At 48.8% G+C, this 20,776-nt stretch overlaps 1 protein-coding gene across 1 annotated transcript in view; it reads right to left on the reverse strand.

Moving 5' to 3' along the window:
- The window catches only part of TRPM8 (transient receptor potential cation channel subfamily M member 8), a 71,491-nt gene that overhangs the window by 11,794 nt on the left and 38,921 nt on the right, over positions 1–20,776 (reverse strand). Inside the window, exons 15-20 of the mRNA XM_028105282.2 lie at positions 19,426–19,538; positions 18,826–19,042; positions 12,137–12,228; positions 10,871–11,012; positions 9,647–9,818; positions 8,327–8,504 (exon numbers count right to left, since the gene is read on the reverse strand). Coding sequence (XP_027961083.1) covers positions 8,327–8,504; positions 9,647–9,818; positions 10,871–11,012; positions 12,137–12,228; positions 18,826–19,042; positions 19,426–19,538 — 914 coding nt within the window. The remainder of the gene's footprint in view (positions 1–8,326; positions 8,505–9,646; positions 9,819–10,870; positions 11,013–12,136; positions 12,229–18,825; positions 19,043–19,425; positions 19,539–20,776) is intronic.

The raw sequence follows: 20,776 nt of genomic DNA on the forward strand, positions 1-20,776 counted from the left end.
CATTTGAAATCTCCTATAAGCAAATCCTGACTGGGGATGCATTCAGTTCTCCCAATTCTGGGTAAAAACTTCACAGGCCAAACCTGAAGGAGGTGATCAGGCAGAGGGGCCAGATCCGTTTGGTGTAAGACCTCATTCTTGCCCCACGGTATCTTACGATCTAAGACTTAATTATCTTTAACTAAGAAAAGATCATACACACAAGCAAAACACTACCCTACACACATCACAATTATGGCTTTGCTTATAAGCTTGGCTTTGCTCATGTGGGAGTTTACTGATGAATGGGACACCCCAGATCCCGGATTCTGTGCAGGGCAGGTGTTAGCAGCCAGTGCCCCATCAACACCTAAAACTCAACCCCAGGGTGCAGTCTTTGCAGGGAAAGGAATTAACATTTCTTGAACATCTATTGCATAGAAGCTCCTCCACTAGGCATGCAAAATGGCTGCTTGACTGATTCTCATGTCAGTTCTATGGGGTAGATTTTTTTTAGGTGAAAAACAGGACTGTACGTACGAGAGTGTAGCCGAGTGAATCCAGCAGTGAGCCTGCGGTATCTTCCAAATGTAGGTCAGGTTGCTTTGAGGCTAATTCCAACCTCTTTGTCTGTCCTTGCTAGTCCCCACTGACTCTGCCTGCAAAGGATACTGCAGGCCCCTCATTGCAATGGGGACGATAGTGGGCACACCCCAGATTCATGAGGTCCAAGCTAAGAACTTGCCAGAAATCAGTCTTTACCCCAGAACAAGTGTCACCATTCAAATTATTGTCCCTGGGTATGTCTTAAAATGCTAACATATCTAGTCAAAAATGAAATCTACTGACTGCCCCTCCATGCCTACAACTTAATAGGCCAACACAAAAAGCAATACCATCCTTTTTAATCCATCAAATGTTGTTCTCTGAGGTTCCACCTGGAAGGAATTAACAGGGAGGGACATTTAGCATGCTAAGAGCAGTGGAAGCCGACCTCTCCAGCCCGTGGGCCTCCCTCCCTTCCTCGGCCGAGAGAAGGGTTCCAGTGGGAAGAGATTTGCATCTTGGCTTAACTGGTCACTCAGAGGCAGTGCAAACATCTCATGTCTCCCAGGTCATCTAGAAAAGGGATTGACAAACTGGGACCGGGGGCCAACTCCAGCCCATCCCCATGGTTTTGCAGGGATCGTCAGCTTAGAATGGCCCTTCCAAAGCAGAGAGGTGGGGATGGGTGCTTGGCATCCAGCCAAAGCGAAAACCCTAGCTGTCTCTCACAGAAAAAGTCGCCAGCCAATTCCCAGCCTAGAAAGGATTGGGGCCAACGCCTCCAAACTAAGGCCTGCATTTGTAGCATTCTCTAGTCTGAAAAGCTCTGCCTCCTATCGTCGCTTCATGTGTCCCTCGGGACAACCCAGTGGCCTCCTGTTGGAAACCCCGTTTCCTCTGCACCTCCGGGCACAGGCGGATCCAGCGAGCTGCCTTCCTTTCCGGGGCAAACAGTAAAAACCCTTATCCACATCCCAGGCGCTGAGAGTGAGCTAGCCGATTACTGGACATTAATACCCCAAAGCTGCTTTGCATAAATAACACATTTCTGGGGCTGGCCATGCTGAGGTTCATTTATACTGAGGCCCATTTTCCGCATATGATAGCAGCTTCCAAATCGTTCTCTCTTTTTTTTCAAAAGATATTATTTATTCATTTGAGACACAGAGATACAGAGAGAGAGAGAGAGAGAGAGAGAGAGAGCATGAGCAGGGGGGGAGGCAGCGGCAGAGGGAGAAGCAGGCTCCCTGCTGAGCAAGGAGCCCGATGTGGTGCTCGATCCCAGGACCCCAGGAATCATGACCTGAGCCGAAGGCAGACGCTTAACCATCTGAGCCACCCAGGCGCCCCTCTTTCTCCCCCCCCAAATTAGTTCTGGCCTCAGCCAAAGACACGCGAGTTCCCCAGGGAAGGCTGATAATTGAGCACTGCCTCAAACTGCTTTGTTAAAATCATTTTTATATTCCTGAGACACTGTCTCCCATTTCTGTAGAGGAAAGGCAGCATTCTGGCACCAAAACATGCCCACCCCCTTCAGCAAACCCAGATGTCGAGAGCAGCTCAGAGACCATCTCTCCCAACAGGCTCTGGGAGTCTCCCTGCCAGCCCCTGGCCATCCAGAGTCTTCCCTGAGAGGAATAACACAATGTCCCCTCCGCCCCTACAACTCCAGTGATATCTTGTGCCCTCTGCTACCCAGCGCGGTGAGGCCACTGGACTCGGTCCCCTAAGACCCCCTGAGCACCGTCCTCTGAGCAGGACAGGAGGAGACAGGAGCCCCCCACAGGGGGATGAAGTTTCAGAAAGTTGCTGACACTGAAAACGTTACCAAGAGATAACAAATGTTCAGGACTCAGACAGCCTTGAGCGTAAATGAAATCCAGCAGTACGTTCAAAGAATAATATGCCATGACCAAAGAACAGAGGATGACTAAGTATTAAGATCATTTATATAATTCATCATTCTCATAATACATCATAGATCAAAAGGAAAAATGTCATTTCGATAGTTGCTAGAAAGTCTTCTGGCAAATTCAACATCCATTTCTGATTAGAAAAAAAAAAAGAAGTAGGAGAAAAATAAAGGAGGTTAATAAATAAGAAATATGAGGAAACTTCCATGACACAATAAAAAAAAAAAAGTGGGGGAAAAAAGAATTTAGTAAGGAGACTTGTTCCAAAATAAATAAGCAAAACTTTAATGGCCTTCCTACATATCAAAAATTACTTGTTGGAAAAAAAAACAGAAAAAATATCTTTCTCACAATCACAAATGGCTGGGAAGAAAAGTAACCAAAAATCTTCCAGATCCATAGGAATAAAACCATTAAACATCACCAGCAAATTATGTACATTTGAGTAAATGGAAAATCATACCATTTTTTTTTTCTGGATGGTAAGATACCATTTTTTAAAGATGCCAGCTTCCCCTGAATGATTCTGCAAAGTTCACATCATCACAATAAAATTCACAAGACCTCTTTTTTTTTTTTCGGAAGGGGAAAGAGAAAAGGATTTCAGAAGATGAGCCTTAGGCGCCTCCATATTATTAAATATATGAGAAAAGCCAAAAGGAGTTTTGCATCAGAATAATGAGAGGAACTTGTACAACAGATGCGAAAATAATTTTTTTAAAGTCAGTAATTAAAACCATTTGGTAGTAAAAACCAAAATAGACTAATCAACAGAACAGAATGTCAAGTCTGCAAAAAAAAAAAAAAAAAAAAAATCACAAAAGAAAAGTAGTTGCTAAAACAATGGCAGAATTTTAGAATAAATTGAAAGACAAGAGCTTGCCAGCTAGATTTCAATCAGGAAACACCTCCTGTAAGCTTTTCACAGATTTCATACGTTTTCCATCTGTTCCTCCTTCCCTGACACACCAGCGATATCCAGCCAGCACTGCCCTGTGGCCCCGGGGACCCTGACTTCTGCAGCCCCATCGTGCACATCCTGGTTCCCCTCTCGTTCGACAGCATCAGGAAAACAGGTACAAGGTCAACAGTAAAAGACAGACAGAGATCTCACCGCGCTGAGTTTTGAAGTGAGTGCTAACTCGGTTTAGGATTTTGCTATCAGAGTCACACCACTAAGACCAAGCCATGTGACTGTCTAAAGACCCATGAGATCTCCCTCTGCCTGCAAGAAAACGTCCAACTTCTTTAACGTGGCATAAAAGACGCCCCACAACCTAGCCCCCGCCTACCTTTCCACCTTCCTCAGTGGCTGATTCTCCCCAGACGAGCTTTATCTCCCCCTGCTTCGTCCTCCTACCCTCAGCCCTCAGGCCCCACCCCGGGGCCGGGCTCCGGGCTCTGGGCTCCCAGGAAGGGGTCCTCTGAGCAAATGTCTCCTCGGCTCAGGGCTGCTCACCCTAGCCCTGCTCCCAATGTTCTGTTTCGCTTCCTAACCGCCCCCTGTGCACCATAGAACCTGTAACAGGCTTTTCAGGGCTGCTTATATGATACTGTGTTCCATTCTATTACATTATATTGCTACACTACATCATATTACTTATTGTATTATATTATATGTATCTGTTTATGTGCCCAGCAACTCCCTTAACAGCAGAGACTTAACCTCTCTCTGCCTCCAACTCCTCATTTGTAAAATAAGAAAGCCACACCTACACAAAAATGATCGATAATTAAGTGAGGTAGCCCATGATGGGCACTTGGACGCCCAGGCCCAGAGGACTATCAGTAAACATGAGCTCTTCTTACGATCACACTATCTGCCCCCCCCCCTTTTTTTTAATCCATTTCAAGAGCTCTCCTTAGCCGGGTGAAGAGGCACCAAACCTTTAGTGGGTACCAGGTGATTATTTCCTTTTTTTCTATTTTTCTGCATATTCATAATGAACACGTATTTTTCCTAAGCTTAAAACATATTTGGGTCACAGAAATTATCCTCTATCAGAGCATGTTTGACCTGTCATCTTTGGAAGAAACGCATAGGGTGGATCTATCTCCAGGACATGGTGCCCGCAAGCATCAGCTGCGTGTCGAGATGACCCAGAGTCATCTACTGACTTTAAGTTCACTTCATGCTCTGATAAGCCACGCAGGGCCTGTGATCGATAACTGTAATGCAGAATAATCACAGAGGTTTACATCCATTACCTCTCCCCGTTGAATACCATCTGGAGAGCACTCCAACACTGCTTTAAAATTCCCAAGTGCACATTTACGCTACAGTTCACAAGGTTGCCATTGTGCATGGCCACGCTTTTACATGAATATTTGGACGTGGTGCCAGGCAGGGGTCGCAGCCTGGGGCCGTGGGCTCACAAAGCCCAGAACAATGACCACCACCATCAGAAACAGCGTTCTGATGATTTAGCCCAAGGATGGTAAGGGAGTGGCTCTAGCTGCTCACAAGTTCCCAGGACAGGCATTAATGAAGAAAAGGCCCCTGGTTGAACCCAAGACTATTCTAGAAGGCCCCCCCAGGGAAGGGATGCCCCCAAGAAGCGCTGAATAGGGCGACAGGAAGGAACCATGCCGTGGCTGGGGTCTCGTGAGGAAGAGAACTGCATCCAGCCTTGAATGGACAGCGGTGTGGCCAGAGCTATGGACATGGGGCTGCCTGGCATCCCGTTCCTCAACATGAAAATGACAGGCTGGCTTCCAGTCCCTCCTGGCTCCAAGTTCTATCAGTTCATGATTGTGATACAGATAATGGATTACCCATGTGGCGTGGTCCCCGAGAAGGGCTTTTGTGAACATCTCACAGCACGCAGATTCAGGACAGCTCTAAGTAATCCTCTACTCGGTGCCTCTCTGAGATTTACCAAATTAGTGTAGCTCAGCTGTTTGGCACTGGGGGCTGTCAGCCCTTTTGTTTAATTTCTGTGGAAATTATCTCCGTGGTCAGATTTCACAGGATCTAGCCAGTGATTGATGTAAAGGTCGTGAGGGTGTGTCATCACTGTAAGATGGGACCCCACACCACCCCATTTTCCTCTCTGCCCTAGCTTCAACTTTGGGAGTTGCCCTCCCATCATGCTCTCACATGGACTCTTGATCACCTAGCCTCTGCCACCTGTCTCTGCAGCTCAGACTAGGACGCCGTCTAGCTTCCTGACTCCTGAGTCACCTGGCCACCAGCTGGAGGTGATGATGGAGAAGGTGGCCCATTCCCTCTTTAAGTCCAAGTGGAAATAACAGCCACATGATCTCCATGGTCCAGGCGCCTGCCACGGAACAGACATTATACATTTATGTAATGAAGCCCTTGCCGGTCTGTTATTCACCACTGATCCTTCTCAGGGAGTATGAGACCCAGAAGCCAGACTCCTGAGAGATAACCGAATAGTGAACTAAACCCGGGAAAAGCCCTGTTCTTTTCACTCATCCAACCCACAAGCTGCCAGGTGCTGAGACAGGCCTAATCTCCATCCTCTAGAACATACCATCCTGAAGGAGAGAAGGTTGTCACTGCACAAGGGGTGCAAGGAGTCTCTACACAAAGGAGGGCATTGGGGACCACTCAGGCAAAGGATGATGCGTAGCTCCCTAAAAGGCCAGCAGGACTGGGGCAAGAGACAGTCAAGATGGAGCAAGTAATCCTGGCAGAGGGACCGGCACTTGCAGAGTGTCAGATGCAACAGATCACCCTGTTTTGGGACAAACACCTGGGTGCCTCCCAGGGACAGACAGTGAGATGCCTGGGTGTGCTCAAAAGCCAGGTCCGGGAGGGCCTTGGGAAAAAGCTGAAGAGCCTGAAATTTACCCTGAGAGCTATAGGGATATACTAAAATCCTTCCAGAATTTTAAGTAGAGCAGTGACATTTTAGAAACATGACAGTGTAGAGGTTGGACTGAGGAGGGTTTCTTTGTACACCGGAAGACCAGATGGCCACTCACTGCTCACCCTGATAGGTGGGTGACATCCCCAGAGGCACATGCTCCCCCCCAGCCCTGTGTGAAGGGAGGCGACTGACCCTCATCCACAATCCTTGTGTCTCTCAGGAGCCCAGGGCTCTATGTGACAACTGTCTTTTTCTTATTTCTCTTCTAAATTCTGAAAGCAATATACGATCACTGTGAAAGTGAAATACATACTTGATTCTTTTCATTTCTTATTCTTTACTGGAAGGAAATGAGATTATACCATAAAAATTTGTCTGCAATTTGCTTTTTATATTTAACAAAATATCATCCTTTCAAGTCAGTAAATAGAGGTCTACCTTTTGTAAGACCTGCACAAAACGCAGTCATCTATAACAAGCTTTATTCGACCATCACACTATCAACAGGCATCAAACAATGAGCTAACATGCATCCTTGTACATAGGTTTTTAGAATAGAATCCCAGATGTGAGAGAGTTGGGTCAAAGATTTGTGTGTTTTTTCTCTTAATAACTCTTTTCATATCACTTTCCACAGACTTAGAGGCAATTCACATTGCCAGCAGCAATGCCCATTTCCCAGCCTCATCCCCAACACAAATGGTTTTTTAAAATTTCTGCTCATCTGATGAGTCCTAGACCAGCATCTTGTTGGCTTCATCAGGCCCTTCCCATCAACAAGATGGAGCCCCTTTTCATGTGATTTTCTGCCATTTGAATTGTCCTTCTCCGGACTGCACTTACTCTGCCAATTTTCTATTGGGTCTTCTTTCTGCTACCAATTTGCAGAAGCTTTTGCTATATTAGGAATCTAAAGTCTTTGGCCACCACACATTTCTGCCATTCTATCACTTATCAGTGGACGTCATCTGAGAGCAAACCTTTACCTTCAACACTTGCTTTATGAAATCAAAAGTGTTTATCTTGTCTTTCACAGTTTCTCAGTTTCCGATTCTGTTTCTCTTCCACCCCAAGGTTTAACAAGAATATTTCATTGCTAAATTGTCTCTCCATCTGTCTGTGCTGGGATCACATACTCAAAATGGCTACCTACCTTAAAGCCGCAACATAATACGGTGCTCACACTTTAACTACCCTGGAGCCCCTGGAAACCCTCCGAAGAAAGATGAAGGGAAACGAAAATCATGAAGGAAAGCTGCCAAAGGCAATCAAATTTTTTTAGATTAACCATCATATTCTCCCTCCACCTCATTAGACATGAGCCCCAAAAGAAAGTCACTCTTCTGACTCTGCTCTTGCGATCTGTATTTAAACTGAAAAATTTCGGTCACCTGGCTGGCTCATTCGGTTAAGCATCTGCCTTCGGCTCAGGTCATGATCCCAGGGTCCTGGGATCAAGTCCCGCATCGGGCTCCCTGCTCAGCAGGGAGTCTGCTTCTCCCTCTGCCTCTGCCCCTCACCCGTGTTCATGCTCGTTCTCTCTCTCTCACTTACTCTCTCGCTTGCTCTCAAATAAATAAAATCTGCAAAAAAATTATTTAAAAAAACTGAAAAACTTCAAAGCAGCAACTAACTAGAAGCTGAGTCCTTTAAACCCTAGAATCCACACCACCGAGTCCACAGAAAACAAGGAGGTTGGGGAGGAGCTGCGCTGCACTGCATCAGCACCCTGCCCACATCGTGGCGCTCAGGGAGACAACTGAATGCGTGCTAGACATACAGGGTCTGAACATGCTGGAGCGTGTCACAGGTACCTGGCTGTGAGGTCATATAAGCTTACAGCACAGCAAATAGGGACATACTGTATTTTTAATATGGTACCTTTAAGACTGCACCCCCTCCCCAGACCACCAGTCCCCTAAGCTCTAGCTCTAACACAAGTTGCTCAAGGGTGGACCTTCATGGCCTTGCTCCTGGTTCCTCCAGCCCAGCCTGGCACATGGCCTGCCACACCATGAACACCCGAGAAACTCATGACTGAGCACCTACCCAAACATGGCAACGAGCAGGTTGACCAGCAGGATGTTGGTGGAGAGCATGTAGATGCACACCAGGGGGATGGTGATCCACTCGGGGAACCGAGGAAGGTTGTGCTCATCCAGCTCCACACACAGTGGCTTGGACTCATTCCCAGTGAAGGTGCAGTGGGCAAAGTCGTACGTGGTACCTGAGGATGTAGAAACCAAAAGGCAAAGTGAGGACCCTCTGGAGGGGGCAGTACCACAGCACCCCGGGGTGGGGCAGGGGGCACAAAACAAGGATCACGTAACGAGGAGGGCTTGGAGCGATGGGGATGGTAAAAAGTGTTCAGGTTTCATAGACGATGAGATAAAATCAACCGAATGAGCTGATGAATTGGAGATGAGGGATGAAATCATAGGAGAGATCAAGGACGGGATTTGCACAACTGTGTGAACGGTAGTGACAGACCCCAGGATGGGGGCCTTGGAGAAAGTCCAAGTCCTCACATAGGACTAAAGCCACTGGGGTGTAGGGTTGTGCTGAGGACAAAATGCGCTCCCTCAGGTAAAATGGTGAGTACAGCACGCAGAAGGGAAATAATGCCAACAACGTGCCTCCCCATCAGGACACAGGTAAAGAGCTGAGGTCTTGGAAGAGGGTGCAGCAGAAGAGGCCAGGACAGCCCGAGGCCACAAGGATAATGGAGAAAACACCAGGGAGCTGAGAAATGCGACCAGTAGGGCGGGGGAAGCGTCGGGATCATCATGTCCTGGCAGGACAGAAAATGACAAGCCCAGGCTATTGTCCGCATCATAAAGATGCTTTCGACAGCTCACTCAAGACACATGCTGGGCTCCATGTGCCCTGTACTTTCCTCACGTAAACCAGGCATGTGCACATTGATGTCATCTGCACCACATTATCCTGCCTCTAAAAGATGCTCAGCAGAGGCAAAGGCCGGAAGTTGAAATTCCAGGTTCCCAAGCAAAATTTTCAATGCTGCTCTTTTGGAAATAAATGGGCACCCAGTTATATAACAGTACAACTCACAACACCCATTTGTACACTAGTGAGTTTCTTTGCTGTCAATTGCCACATCGCTGTTGAAAACCTAAGAAACGCTATTTTCAAGAAGTTTCCAAAATTGCAGACTAACGTTGTTGGGCACATTGGCAAGGCGGACGTGAAAATCCCGCTCAGACACAAAGACAAGGTTGTGAGGGTCAACTTTCACTCCCTGGTATTGGCCCAACTCCTGCTGTGGGTCAGAGAAGGGAGCCCTGGGGGCTGGTTCTGGAAGCAACCACCTGCTCCCAGATGTCCCCGCCCAGGCCCAGTCAGGCTCACCATCCACATCGCTGGGCACCTGGCCGAACATGGCCAGGTAGGGCTCGTAGATAACTGAGCGGAATATCCACCTCCAACGATGTTCGTTTTGCCTGAGGATCCCTTGCCTGGCCACACCAAAGGCCACCATCCACACGGCAAAGAGGAAGAGGAAGAAGAACACATCGATCAGCTGTCAAGGGAGGACAAGAGAATGGAGTCAGGTGTGTGCCCCCCGCGGCCCGTCTGCTCATTTGACCCCAGGGAAGGGCGGAGGTTCCAGTCACGCAGTGTTCTCCCTAATTTTAAAAATGGCGGTCTTGGGACATCTATCTTCCAGAATTAAAACTGATGCATTTGTGCCTGTAGGTCTCCAAACCAGCTCAGCAACACAAACTTTCTGGAAGAGAGACCAGCTTGAGAGCAGAAGAGGGACCCAACCCAGAGTACCTGTCCTCTACTTCTCATCATGCTCCCATTCTTGAAATCCCTACGTTGTGTCCTCAGTGCTTCTTTTAAAGAAAATAAAAACTATCTTTATGAGACAAGAACGCACAGTTTCACGTTTTTTAACTTTTTGCACACACAGCATGACTTCATGGTGACTTGATGCCTCAGATATGCTTTGAATTAAAACCACAAACTCAAAAGAACCTCAGTGTTGGAAAGCAACCTCCAGATGAGCTAATCCAAATGCCCATCTGATTTAAAGACAGAAGCACGGGAGGTGTGGGTCATCTGGAAAACAAGCTTAGGGAACCAACGTCTTCGGTGTGTAATTATCTTTCTGTTGGGCGTCCCTGTGAAACAGGGCCGGTAGTACTCATCCTGTGTCTATACTATGTGGCTGTAGAATTGAAGCCCTAATCCGCTGCACACCTCCAGACAAACATATTAACCTCCATGGTCCACATCTATAAAATGGGTATAAACATCCCTATCCTGCCCATGCTCTTACTGAGCTGTGACTCAGTTTGACTCATGTGACGCAAATGAAAGCGCCTGGGAAAGAGTAAAATCTGAATAGATATCTTTCTTAGCAATGTGCTTAGTCAACCACTTGCTCCTACTAGTCACCTTCTGTTAAATTTTAAGCTGGGAGAGAGGTCCCTGACAAAAAACACATCAAGGAAAGCAAACCTTCCCGATTGTGACATGTCTATGGGCAAAACCCTTCTACCGACAACAGAAGGAACTCTGGTTCTAGCAAGGAGAATGACAACCACAAATATTCTCCGTTCTTACCATCCTCTGCAACATTATAATCTTGGGTCCTAAATTTCTGCTTACGGTGAAAATGTGGATCAACCTTAGAGTGAATATAATGTAATCCAGGCAAAAGATGACTCGTCCGGAATACAAAGAGGTTTTATTAGAAGGGTGGAGCCTATGGAAGGAAGGGGAGCAGAACGTGTGAGATATTGACAAAACAGTTCAAAATTTTGTTTTTAAAAATAACCAAACACGAAGAAACAGAGTCAGGGGCCTGGGAGTGAGTGGAAACAGACCAAGGACACCACCTGTCAGTCGCTGGTCTTCTGCTCCTATGGCCTCCAGGAAAGCAATGACAGTGCATAAGATAGAGCTTTTAGAGGTTCTTACCCTTGGATCCTTCACCCTCCAACACTGCTACTGCAAGAACCCAATCACATTATCGCTAACTTCCCGGCTCCTGCAGCCCCTGTAATGATCCCAATCCCCATCCCTGCCCAACCACCTGGGAAGTGGCTCTGCCAGGTTTCCCGTAATGAGATTTACCTCATTGGCGCCAGATCATTTGATTAGCTGGCCCCTTGCAATTGTGTTCATTGAAACCTATATATGCCTTCTACCTGGAATTCTCTAGAAATTATGTGGTTCAAATGCTGAACCCAAGCAGAAAGTGAGTTTTTACTCACTTCAAATTGCAGAGTGAGCATGGGTAGGCATAAACATGAAGAGTGAGGCTTCTCTGCGAGGGGACACCATGCGTGCAGCTCAGGTACGACCAGGAGCTTTACCTTGAAGCTACCTGGGGGAAGGCAGGCCTGGAGGGAGGCGGGCATGGGCAATGTAAGCCACGGTCTGGGCATGCCTCAATTTCTCTCCCACATGGAGTACACATTGCTTTTCAACGGTGATTCTAGATTGGTTTTTCTCATCCTATCCTCTGGCTTTGGGAGGACAGCCTCCATAGCCAGCATCCAAGCAGAAGAGCATTTTCAAAGATTATATGACTCTCCTCAATTTCCAATCATCTCCAGCAAATTCCGTACGCACCAAGAGACATACGGCCAAGATCTTCTCAAGTATATATCACCAGGAGGGAGCAAAGAGGAGATGCAACTTTATTCCAACCAAGCTGTGTTTCAAAGAGGCCAAGACTATGGCGTTTGCAATAATCTCGAAACGGGGGAGAATGGGGAAACAGGCTCATTTTGGGCTTGAAATATCAAAGATCTTTTCTTCACCTCTCCACCCAAGAAGATCCAAAAGCACCTGAAACTGGGAAAGATGGTGAGGCCGACTTACCGAAACACAATGCCTGCTATGAAGTAAAAAAGCCCAAGTGTGTCCATGACATTCCACAGGTCAGTAAAATAATTCACCCCATTCATGTACCACTGCAGGATGGAAAGGGACAGAGAGAGAACATCAGCAGCTGGGAAACATCAACTGCTTCCAGATTTTTTTTTTAAATGTTCACACATTTTTTTTTTCCCAGATCCTTTTTGAGCTGACAGTATGCCCTACCACATGCCCCACGATATTCCAGGGAGATTAGAAAGTAGGTTGCACACTTGCTGTTCCGTTATGCATGTGTTGCTGACAAAGTCAGAAAAGGGACTCACGCATCCTTACTGTTCTTTAAAGATGAACCCGCAGACAGTGGGCCCAACCTGTGTGGGCAAATGTAGTATATACCCAGGCCATCCAGTACAGTGGTGTAAGCTGTGCACTGCACAACTCTAGAGGGTATTAGCCATACTGTTGTCATCATAGAGTTGTGTATTTATCATAAATACTTTTTGGCACATGGCAATAAAACATCTTGATAAAAAGTTGTTTTTTTTTTTTTAATTTGCACACGGGGGTTGTATGTGGCACCTGGTAAGAGCAGAAATGTTTGCAGAAATGACGGGAACAGTGTGCCTCAGTGATCCTTTCATCATGCGTGTGTAATTGGCATGATTTCTTAGAAGAAAGCATGTCAGGAGATAGAGAAAGGACGATCCAGGAGAAGACTGCATCTGGACAGCCTCTTGGTGATCTGTCTGCTGGGTCTGGGGGCTTCCGGGGGGACCTCTGACCCTCTCGTTCATCCGTCCATTTCAAACACATGTACTGAGAGCCCACAGGATTCCAAACACCTGTGCCAGGCTCCTGGCACACAGGACGTCAGATTAGGTGCAACAGGAATTCTCAAGGAAGCCACTGGCCCCGAGGCAAAGGCAGTCATTAGACATCCTGAAAATGAAACGTGGTCAGGACTGGAGGGGAGCTGGGACAAAGACCAGGGGAGCTCAGGTAAGGAAACCAACATACTGCCTTGTGTAAGGCAAGAAACCAACACCAAGGAAGTGTCATCAGCTCGAACCTTACTATTTCACTAAATGAATGCACCTCTATGGGTCCATCTGATACTCAGATATCACGTTTCCTATTCTGTCCCCGAAAACAAGGCATAGGGAAACAGAAGCTAAGGAACTTGCCTGAGGCAGACGGCCAGCAAGTGTCAGCCTCAGGGGTTCTGGGTCTCAGAGAGTTTCATCTTGAGCCTTACGCTGCTTCCCTACATCCCACAGAGATCCTACAACTTTAGACTTGGAAGGGATTCAAGAAACATCATCCATTTCTCAAAAAGTATTTCCTTTTCTTCATTTATAAATGCAAACAACAGCTTTGGTGGACAAAGGTGATGGGGGCCTTACGCAATCAAGCCCCAAGGAAATAAAATCTCTCCCAGCCCCAGGGTGGTGACCACACTCCTCTGTGGGATGGCTGAATGGGTGGGTCCAGAAACCGAGTCAGCATCCCTCACCATCCATTGGGGTGGTCCCAGTCTCACTGATGACCCACCAAGAACCGTCTGCGAAATGAGAGTGGGTGGGACAGGCCCTACCTGCCCCCCGCTCCCCTTCCAAAACCCTGGTCCAGGAGGCAGATATGTATAGGGCAAGCCACAGCCCCAGCCCAGCTCAGCCTCTCAGAAGCCTGGCCTGAGCGATGGGAAAAACTCTAAATACATCGATTCTGGGGCTTGGAGGCACCGCTGCAGTGAGAAAGCATTTTTTTTTTTTTTTTTTAATGAATAGAGGCCTCTTTTCTGAACAGAATGACAGAGAGAGGCTATATTCATAAAATACCAGAACCACATTTCACCATATCTTTCAGGATTTGGGGATTCAATGAGCCCTAAGACTGAACAGCGTTTTCCACAAAGGGATGGTGCAACTCGTCTCATGTTACATAAACATCCACAATTTGATTACTGGGCATTTGTACTTATGAACTGCCTTGGTTGAAAATTTCAACTCCGTATATTACATCTGCCCCAAAGGAAGGAGACATAGGGAGAGTAGGCTTTGTGATACCCAGTCACAAGCTACAACAGGTAACATCCCGTTCGGTTCTCTTTTTCTCCTAACAAGTGTGAATTATGTTCATTAAGACAGCGCCAGGTCAGCAGAGGAAAGCAACCTGAGGATTCCAGCCGCGGGAGCCTGCAGCCAGAAGAGAAACAGCGACCCCGAGCGTCAGATTCCTTGAACGAGGAGACTCTTGGAGGCCATGTCCCGCCGCCCGGCTCACAGACTGCAGGATCAGCTCTCCCACAGCAGAGCTGGACTTGAATCCCCGATCCCAGCCCTCAGCCCAAGGCGCCTTAATACACAGGATCATCGCCTTAATACACAGGACTGCTGAATTAAACTGGTCTGTTCAAAATAATGTTTAAAAAGGAAAGAAAAGAAACATTTGCTCGAACCTACACACCCACGTTTTTACCCTCCCCTTCGAACATCACCCGTAGACAGAATAGGGGGACTCAGCCAGAACCTGTGAGCGTCGCCTCCTCCCGGCAGGCCCCCGGAATGACTAGGAAGTGCATTACCTTACCCAGGCACCCTATAGCTCACTTCTCTCCCTGAGGTGCCTTCCCACCTGCCCACCCTACCCTCTACTCAGTGTCCCCGCTCTGTGCAACACTTCACACTGCACCCGCACAACACCTCACACTGCACCTGGAGGACACTGCACACTGCTCCTGGAGAACACCTCACACTGCACCTGGGCAACACCTCACACTGCTCCTGGGCAACACTTCACACTGCTCCTGGAGAACACCTCACACTGCACCTGGGCAACACCTCACACTGCACCGGGGCAACACCTCACACTGCTCCTGCGCAACACCTCACACTGCACCGGGGCAACACCTCACACTGCTCCTGGGCAACACCTCACACTGCTCCTGGAGGACACTGCACACTGCTCCTGGAGAACACCTCACACTGCTCCTGCGCAACACCTCACACTGCACCTGCGCAACACCTCACACTGCTCCTGGGCAACACTTCACACTGCTCCTGGAGAACACCTCACACTGCACCTGGGCAACACCTCACACTGCTCCTGGGCAACACCTCACACTGCTCCTGGAGAACACCTCACACTGCTCCTGGAGAACACCTCACACTGCACCTGGGCAACACCTCACACTGCTCCTGGGCAACACCTCACACTGCACCTGGGCAACACCTCACACTGCACCTGCGCAACACCTCACACTGCACCTGCGCAACACCTCACACTGCTCCTGGGCAACACCTCACACTGCTCCTGGAGAACACCTCACACTGCACCTGGGCAACACTTCACACTGCACCTGGGCAACACCTCACACTCCTGGGCGACACCTCACACTGCACCTGGGCAACACCTCACACTGTCTGCCCAGGGTCCTTCTCCAAACAACATGTACTTGTCTTGAGTCTCCTTCAGACAAACAACTTAGTAGTTAAATGTACATACAACATTGTATGGAGATGTTTGTGACCTAAGGACTTCAAATTTCACGTTTCAAATCCTCTAGGCCAAACCCCCAGTAAACGTATGACTCATTGTGCAGTGCTGTTCTCTCCTTGGAAGCTCTCAGAAATGACCCTGCCAATCCTCTTTATCTGGCAGAAAGCTACATAAGGACAGAGATAATTGTGTGTTTGGTTCATTGCTGTATCCCCAGTGTCTAGAACAGTGCCTGGCACCTAGTAGGTGCTCAATAAATAATTAAAAGGAATAAATAAATAAATAAATAAAAGGAATGCATGAATGAAGTGTCTGCCCTATGCCAAGACGGGTCTCCCTGCGTCTTCCATCCGTGCCCACCCCTGTCCTCTAAAGCAACCCAGAATAAGTCCTGTCTCCAGGCCTCATGACTTCTTTCAATGCCTGGAGGAACCAAACAACGTCTGGACCTTCACAGCAGCTTCTGTACCTTAGTGCGGAGAGGGAGACAGGGTTCGGCCCGAGACTGATAGAGAAATAACGGGAAGCACGAATGAGGAGTGGGAAAAGCAAGAAAAGAACCTTTTACTTTTTGCCAGCCATTGCAAGAAGCAGTCACCAATGCAGCCTCTGCTCCCCAGGGTACCTCTGAGCCCCGGCATGCCAGGCTTCCCGCATCTCCCCCGCTCTGGCCTCGCCAGCCACCGCTGTGGCTCCCTGCCGGCTCCCAGTCACAGCACAGCTCTGGGACTGAATTAGGAAGACCCTGCTCGTCAACTCATTTCTTAAAAAACATACACACACCTGCCAGAAATACACCGATGCCCTCCCTCGCACTAGCCCCGAAGGGTCAAATATGAATAAGAAACAAACATCAGCATCGGGCCATTTCCAGGCCACTCGCTTCTGGCCAACAGCTGTGTATGCATGAGGGGCTGGAGAAACGCAAAGGGAGCAGGCAGAGGAGCTGGTGCTGGACGAGACCCACAAGGCTTCCACGAAAGGCATCGGGCTTCTTGCTCCTTGCCATCATCTCTCGCGGTAGGGAAGAGGCCCATTTAGGGATGAGGAACCAAAAGATCAAAGAAATTAAGTAAGTTATTACCATACTGTCTGTGTGCAATTTCTGCTGGCTTTTTGTGCCCACCCCACTCCCTCTTTCTCTCTCTCTCTCTCTCTCTCCCTGCTTATTTATAAGTACCCATGACTTTTCCCCCCCCAGGCTATGAATTCGTTGTTATGTGATCCTATTCAGTGACGGCATTTAAGGTGTTGGGCTGGTCACCTGATGTGAAGAAACCAGAACCAGAACCAGAACCACGGGGTGTGTGGCTCAAGTCTCCACAAACCCCATGCCTCTCCTGGCACCCCACACCGCTCCCCAGAATGTGCAAAAGCCCACTCGAGCTCCGGTTCATGTGCGTGACTCCAACCACCTGGGGCCCCTCAGAGTCCTGCATGACCTCCCGGGTGGCCCCTCCAGCTCCCCCTGCTTCCACAGACCCGTCAAGGCCTCTGGCAGCAGCTTCACTACCGGATGGACACTGCAGCTGAAAGACCTGCCCCACCACCACCAGGCCCCGGAGGACAGAGCATCACCCCCTCCAGCGCAACAAAGCCTTCCAACCTCACCGTTTACCTCCTTCCTCTGCAAAAGCTGCCCTGGGAATGCTGTCTTTTTCTCTTTGTGCCTTTGGAAGTGGAGGAAGGCAGGACCCCAGAACCCGGCCACGTCAGGTTAGGAGAAGGGAACACGCGTGACTTTGTGCAGAGCCGGCTCCTGTGACGGTGTTCAGGAGATTCCCAGTAAAAAGGGTGCTGTTCCCTTACTTCCTCGCGTTGGCCTGGGCCCATTCCCGCTTTAAATGTTGAATCCCCTTCTGTCTTTGCTTTTCCCCAGCACGATATTTTCACCCCCCTGGCTGCCGACACACGTAAGTCGAAGGAGAACTAGCAAAAATGACAGCCAGGAGGAAGAGCCTATATGGAAGGGTTATGGGGTGAACTGCACCCCCAAAATTCACACATTGAAGTCCCAACCCCCATGTGCCTAGATGGAGCTGTGACCTCACGAGCCACTACGTGGGGTCTTCAAGAGACTGATGTGAGCTCGTAGCATCCCCCACCCATCGGGAGGGCCCTGTCCTGGGGGGCGTTGCTGGAGACAGAAAGCCTGTACCTGTCCATGTTCAGCACTGACTTGTGTCATTTGTCTTGTTCTCCCTCCACCTCTACCCCATCTCTATCCCCCTTCTGCACCTGCTCGGCAGGGGAGGGCAGAGGCAGGGCGCTGGTGCCAGGAACTCCTGCCGGCCCTCCTGCCCACAGCACACACTGATAATCGATCAAGACACTCTCCTGCGGAGAACAGAAAAAGTCAGAATCATCCTCCATCCAGGGCCCCTGGAAGCCACAAAAAAAAAAAAAAAAAGTCCATCAGACTTGGCATGATAGCTGAAAGCAATTTAGGATTCCTACACTAGGCGACAACTCCGGAGGTCAGGAATGGCGTTCTGTGCCCCTCCAAATCTCTTGTAGCGCCGGTCATAGTACCGTGTAAACATCAGCATACTTACTGAATGGGTATGATGATGAGTCTGGGCTTGGGAGGGACAACAGAAGCGATAGTAATAGCAGTGTTCAAATAATCACTGAGTCTGAGAAGTTTCTGGGATGACTTTTCATAATGGTTTAGGGACAGCATCATCCTACACCAGGCCTGCCTGGGCTAAAGTTTTGGGTTTGATGGCGGGGAGAGGCTGCCAAAAAATGCAGATCCCAAAAAACTGCAGAAAAGCACCATGAATAATTCACACGCACTCCCTGAAATCTGCAGGGACTTATATGACTTTCCAACACTGTCACTCTGACACACTGGGCATTAAGATGCTCTTAGCTTGAAAGTCCCCCCCAGCTCGCCTGCCTCCCCTGGTGATGGTAATAGCAGGAGTGGGTTTACAGTCCAAGGTCAATCTTCTCTCTGAACACATTCCCAATCCTGAGTAATTCATTTCCATCAATTAATATTAATCAGCAAGGAGTGAGCTTGGTGCTAAGAAACCTCACTGGAGTGCTAAGATGCTTGAAAATGCATCATTTGCTTTAGAAAAATCGCGACTTTGGAGCTTCAGAAGGAACTTCTGCTCCTCGTTGGCTCGAGGAAGATGCCACCTGCTAAGGAAAGGAGGAGGTGCCTCGCGTGGGGACTGTCCTACCTGTCTCACTTCATCGCAGAACAGGACAAAGACCAGTGCGTAGAGGACCAGCTCAGGGGAGTGCGGCACGGAGTGAAAGTCCATGAGCAGCACGTAGGCAAAGAGCAGAAGGAAGGCGATGTAGAAGACCACGTTCCAGGCAAAGACCACAAAGGGGGAGGTGAAGAAGGCCACGTAGTACCACAGGATCTTCTTGTGCTTGTCGATGGGCTTTTTCCTGGACCGAAAGGTGAGAGCACCGTCACTGGCCTCTGGAGCATCGCCTCCTGTGGGGGCTGCAGCCCTCCTCTTGAACACAGATGAACCCAGGCCCAGAGCCTGGGGTAGGGGAGTCAGAACTGCCTTCTAAGAGCATCCCAGCCAAAACTCAGCCTCTGGCCTTCTAGGATCAACAAATCTGAATTCTGCCTTAGATATTGAAGACATACCTCTACGATTACCTATTTGAAATCAAACTCAGGAAAAGCCAGAGAAGATCCCCCACCCTACCGTGTAGGCTTTCCCGAGAATGTCCTAAATTCCAGGCTTTATAACCCTTTACATAAGAGCGTGTGCACACATACACATTCACACACATGATCATGTGTCTTGGTTTCGTACCTAAAGGATACAAAGCCACAGCCAACCAAGGGGATAATAAACAAGCACAGGATAATCTTCCAGTTCTTGGTGTCTCGGGAAATCTCTCCATACCATTGCTTGGAAAGAAAATTCTACAGGGAGACAGAGACAAAAGACACGGGTCCTCATTAATGCAACGAAATTCAGGATGGTATGCAACCTCTCTTCCCAGTCCTTGCACCCCTTCGAAATAAATAACTCTCCAAATTAAGGTCCTCTCCTTTGATATCAGTTACTTGGACTCTGAGGGGATACGATAAAACCGTTCACAAGTCTGTTTGATTTTCAGTCCTTTCCCAACTTGGGTTCTATGAACTTTAAAATAGAGGTTGTGTGAGTCCAAACTCCCTAAAGCTATGAATTTTAACCACCTCTAATTCTTTCTATGTAAGTTTAAACAAGCGTGCTTCTGGCTCCTTCCTCCTCCATGACTGCAAATTCACACACCCGTCCGGTGCTACCTGCAGGACCCCCAGGACTCACTGCTGGAGGCAAACAGGTGACAGGAACGGGACGACAGCTGGCGTCTCAACATCAGTTGGAGCCAAAATGCATGAAAAAGCTCTTCCCAGACTACCAAACCCGGAGAGGTGGAACGGGTTCTCCCACAAAGGTGGGAATTAGAAAACTCAGGTTGCCTCCGAGACGCGCACTTCATGGCAACACAAAAGGGTGAGCATAGACTGGTCCACATCAAAGGAACCCACAGCTCTCAAAAACAGCCCTGTTCGTCAGAAGGGGATTGGCATGGACGCACTGGCTGGGAAGACTAGAGCCCGCGTGCCCCATCAGACCTTCCCTCTCGCAAAAGCTGCTTCTTCCAGGGAGTCTGCCAGGCTCTGCCTAGGCTGCTGCAGCCAAGCATGTGCTTGGCCCATGAGGGGCAGCCCCTACAAAGGACAAACCGCGCTTGGTGGGTCAATGCCGGCTTGCTTGCCACACCAGGACAGGTTCCATGCAGACCCGGGAAGTCTCCACGGGGTTGAGCCCCGCTGAGCACAGTGGCAACTTGCTCCTTAGCACACCCGCGTCTGCTTCCTTCCCTTGCCCCTCTCACTGTCCCCACCGCCTGCATGCACTTCCCAGGCTCACCTCCAAAACAAACTCCTTGCATTTAAATCCTTGCTTTGGGGCCCGCTTCTCAGAGAGCCAAACAAAGAGAGCCTTCCTCACTCCAGCCTTCCTCACTCTTATATTCCTGCGGAGGTGATGAACACATCTAGCGGCATCACTAGGCCCCTCCAGTCACAGAAGTTTCTCCCCTAGCTCGGGTTCCACGGCCGCCAGCAACATCTGACCCCAGGCAGCAGCCTGCGCACAGGAAGCCAGC

The sequence above is a fragment of the Eumetopias jubatus genome, unplaced genomic scaffold (genome assembly GCF_037043125.1).
Source record: "Eumetopias jubatus isolate StellerSeaLion01/CBP00866 unplaced genomic scaffold, mEumJub1_p1.0 scaffold_3, whole genome shotgun sequence".
NCBI classification, from domain to species: Eukaryota; Metazoa; Chordata; class Mammalia; order Carnivora; family Otariidae; genus Eumetopias; species Eumetopias jubatus.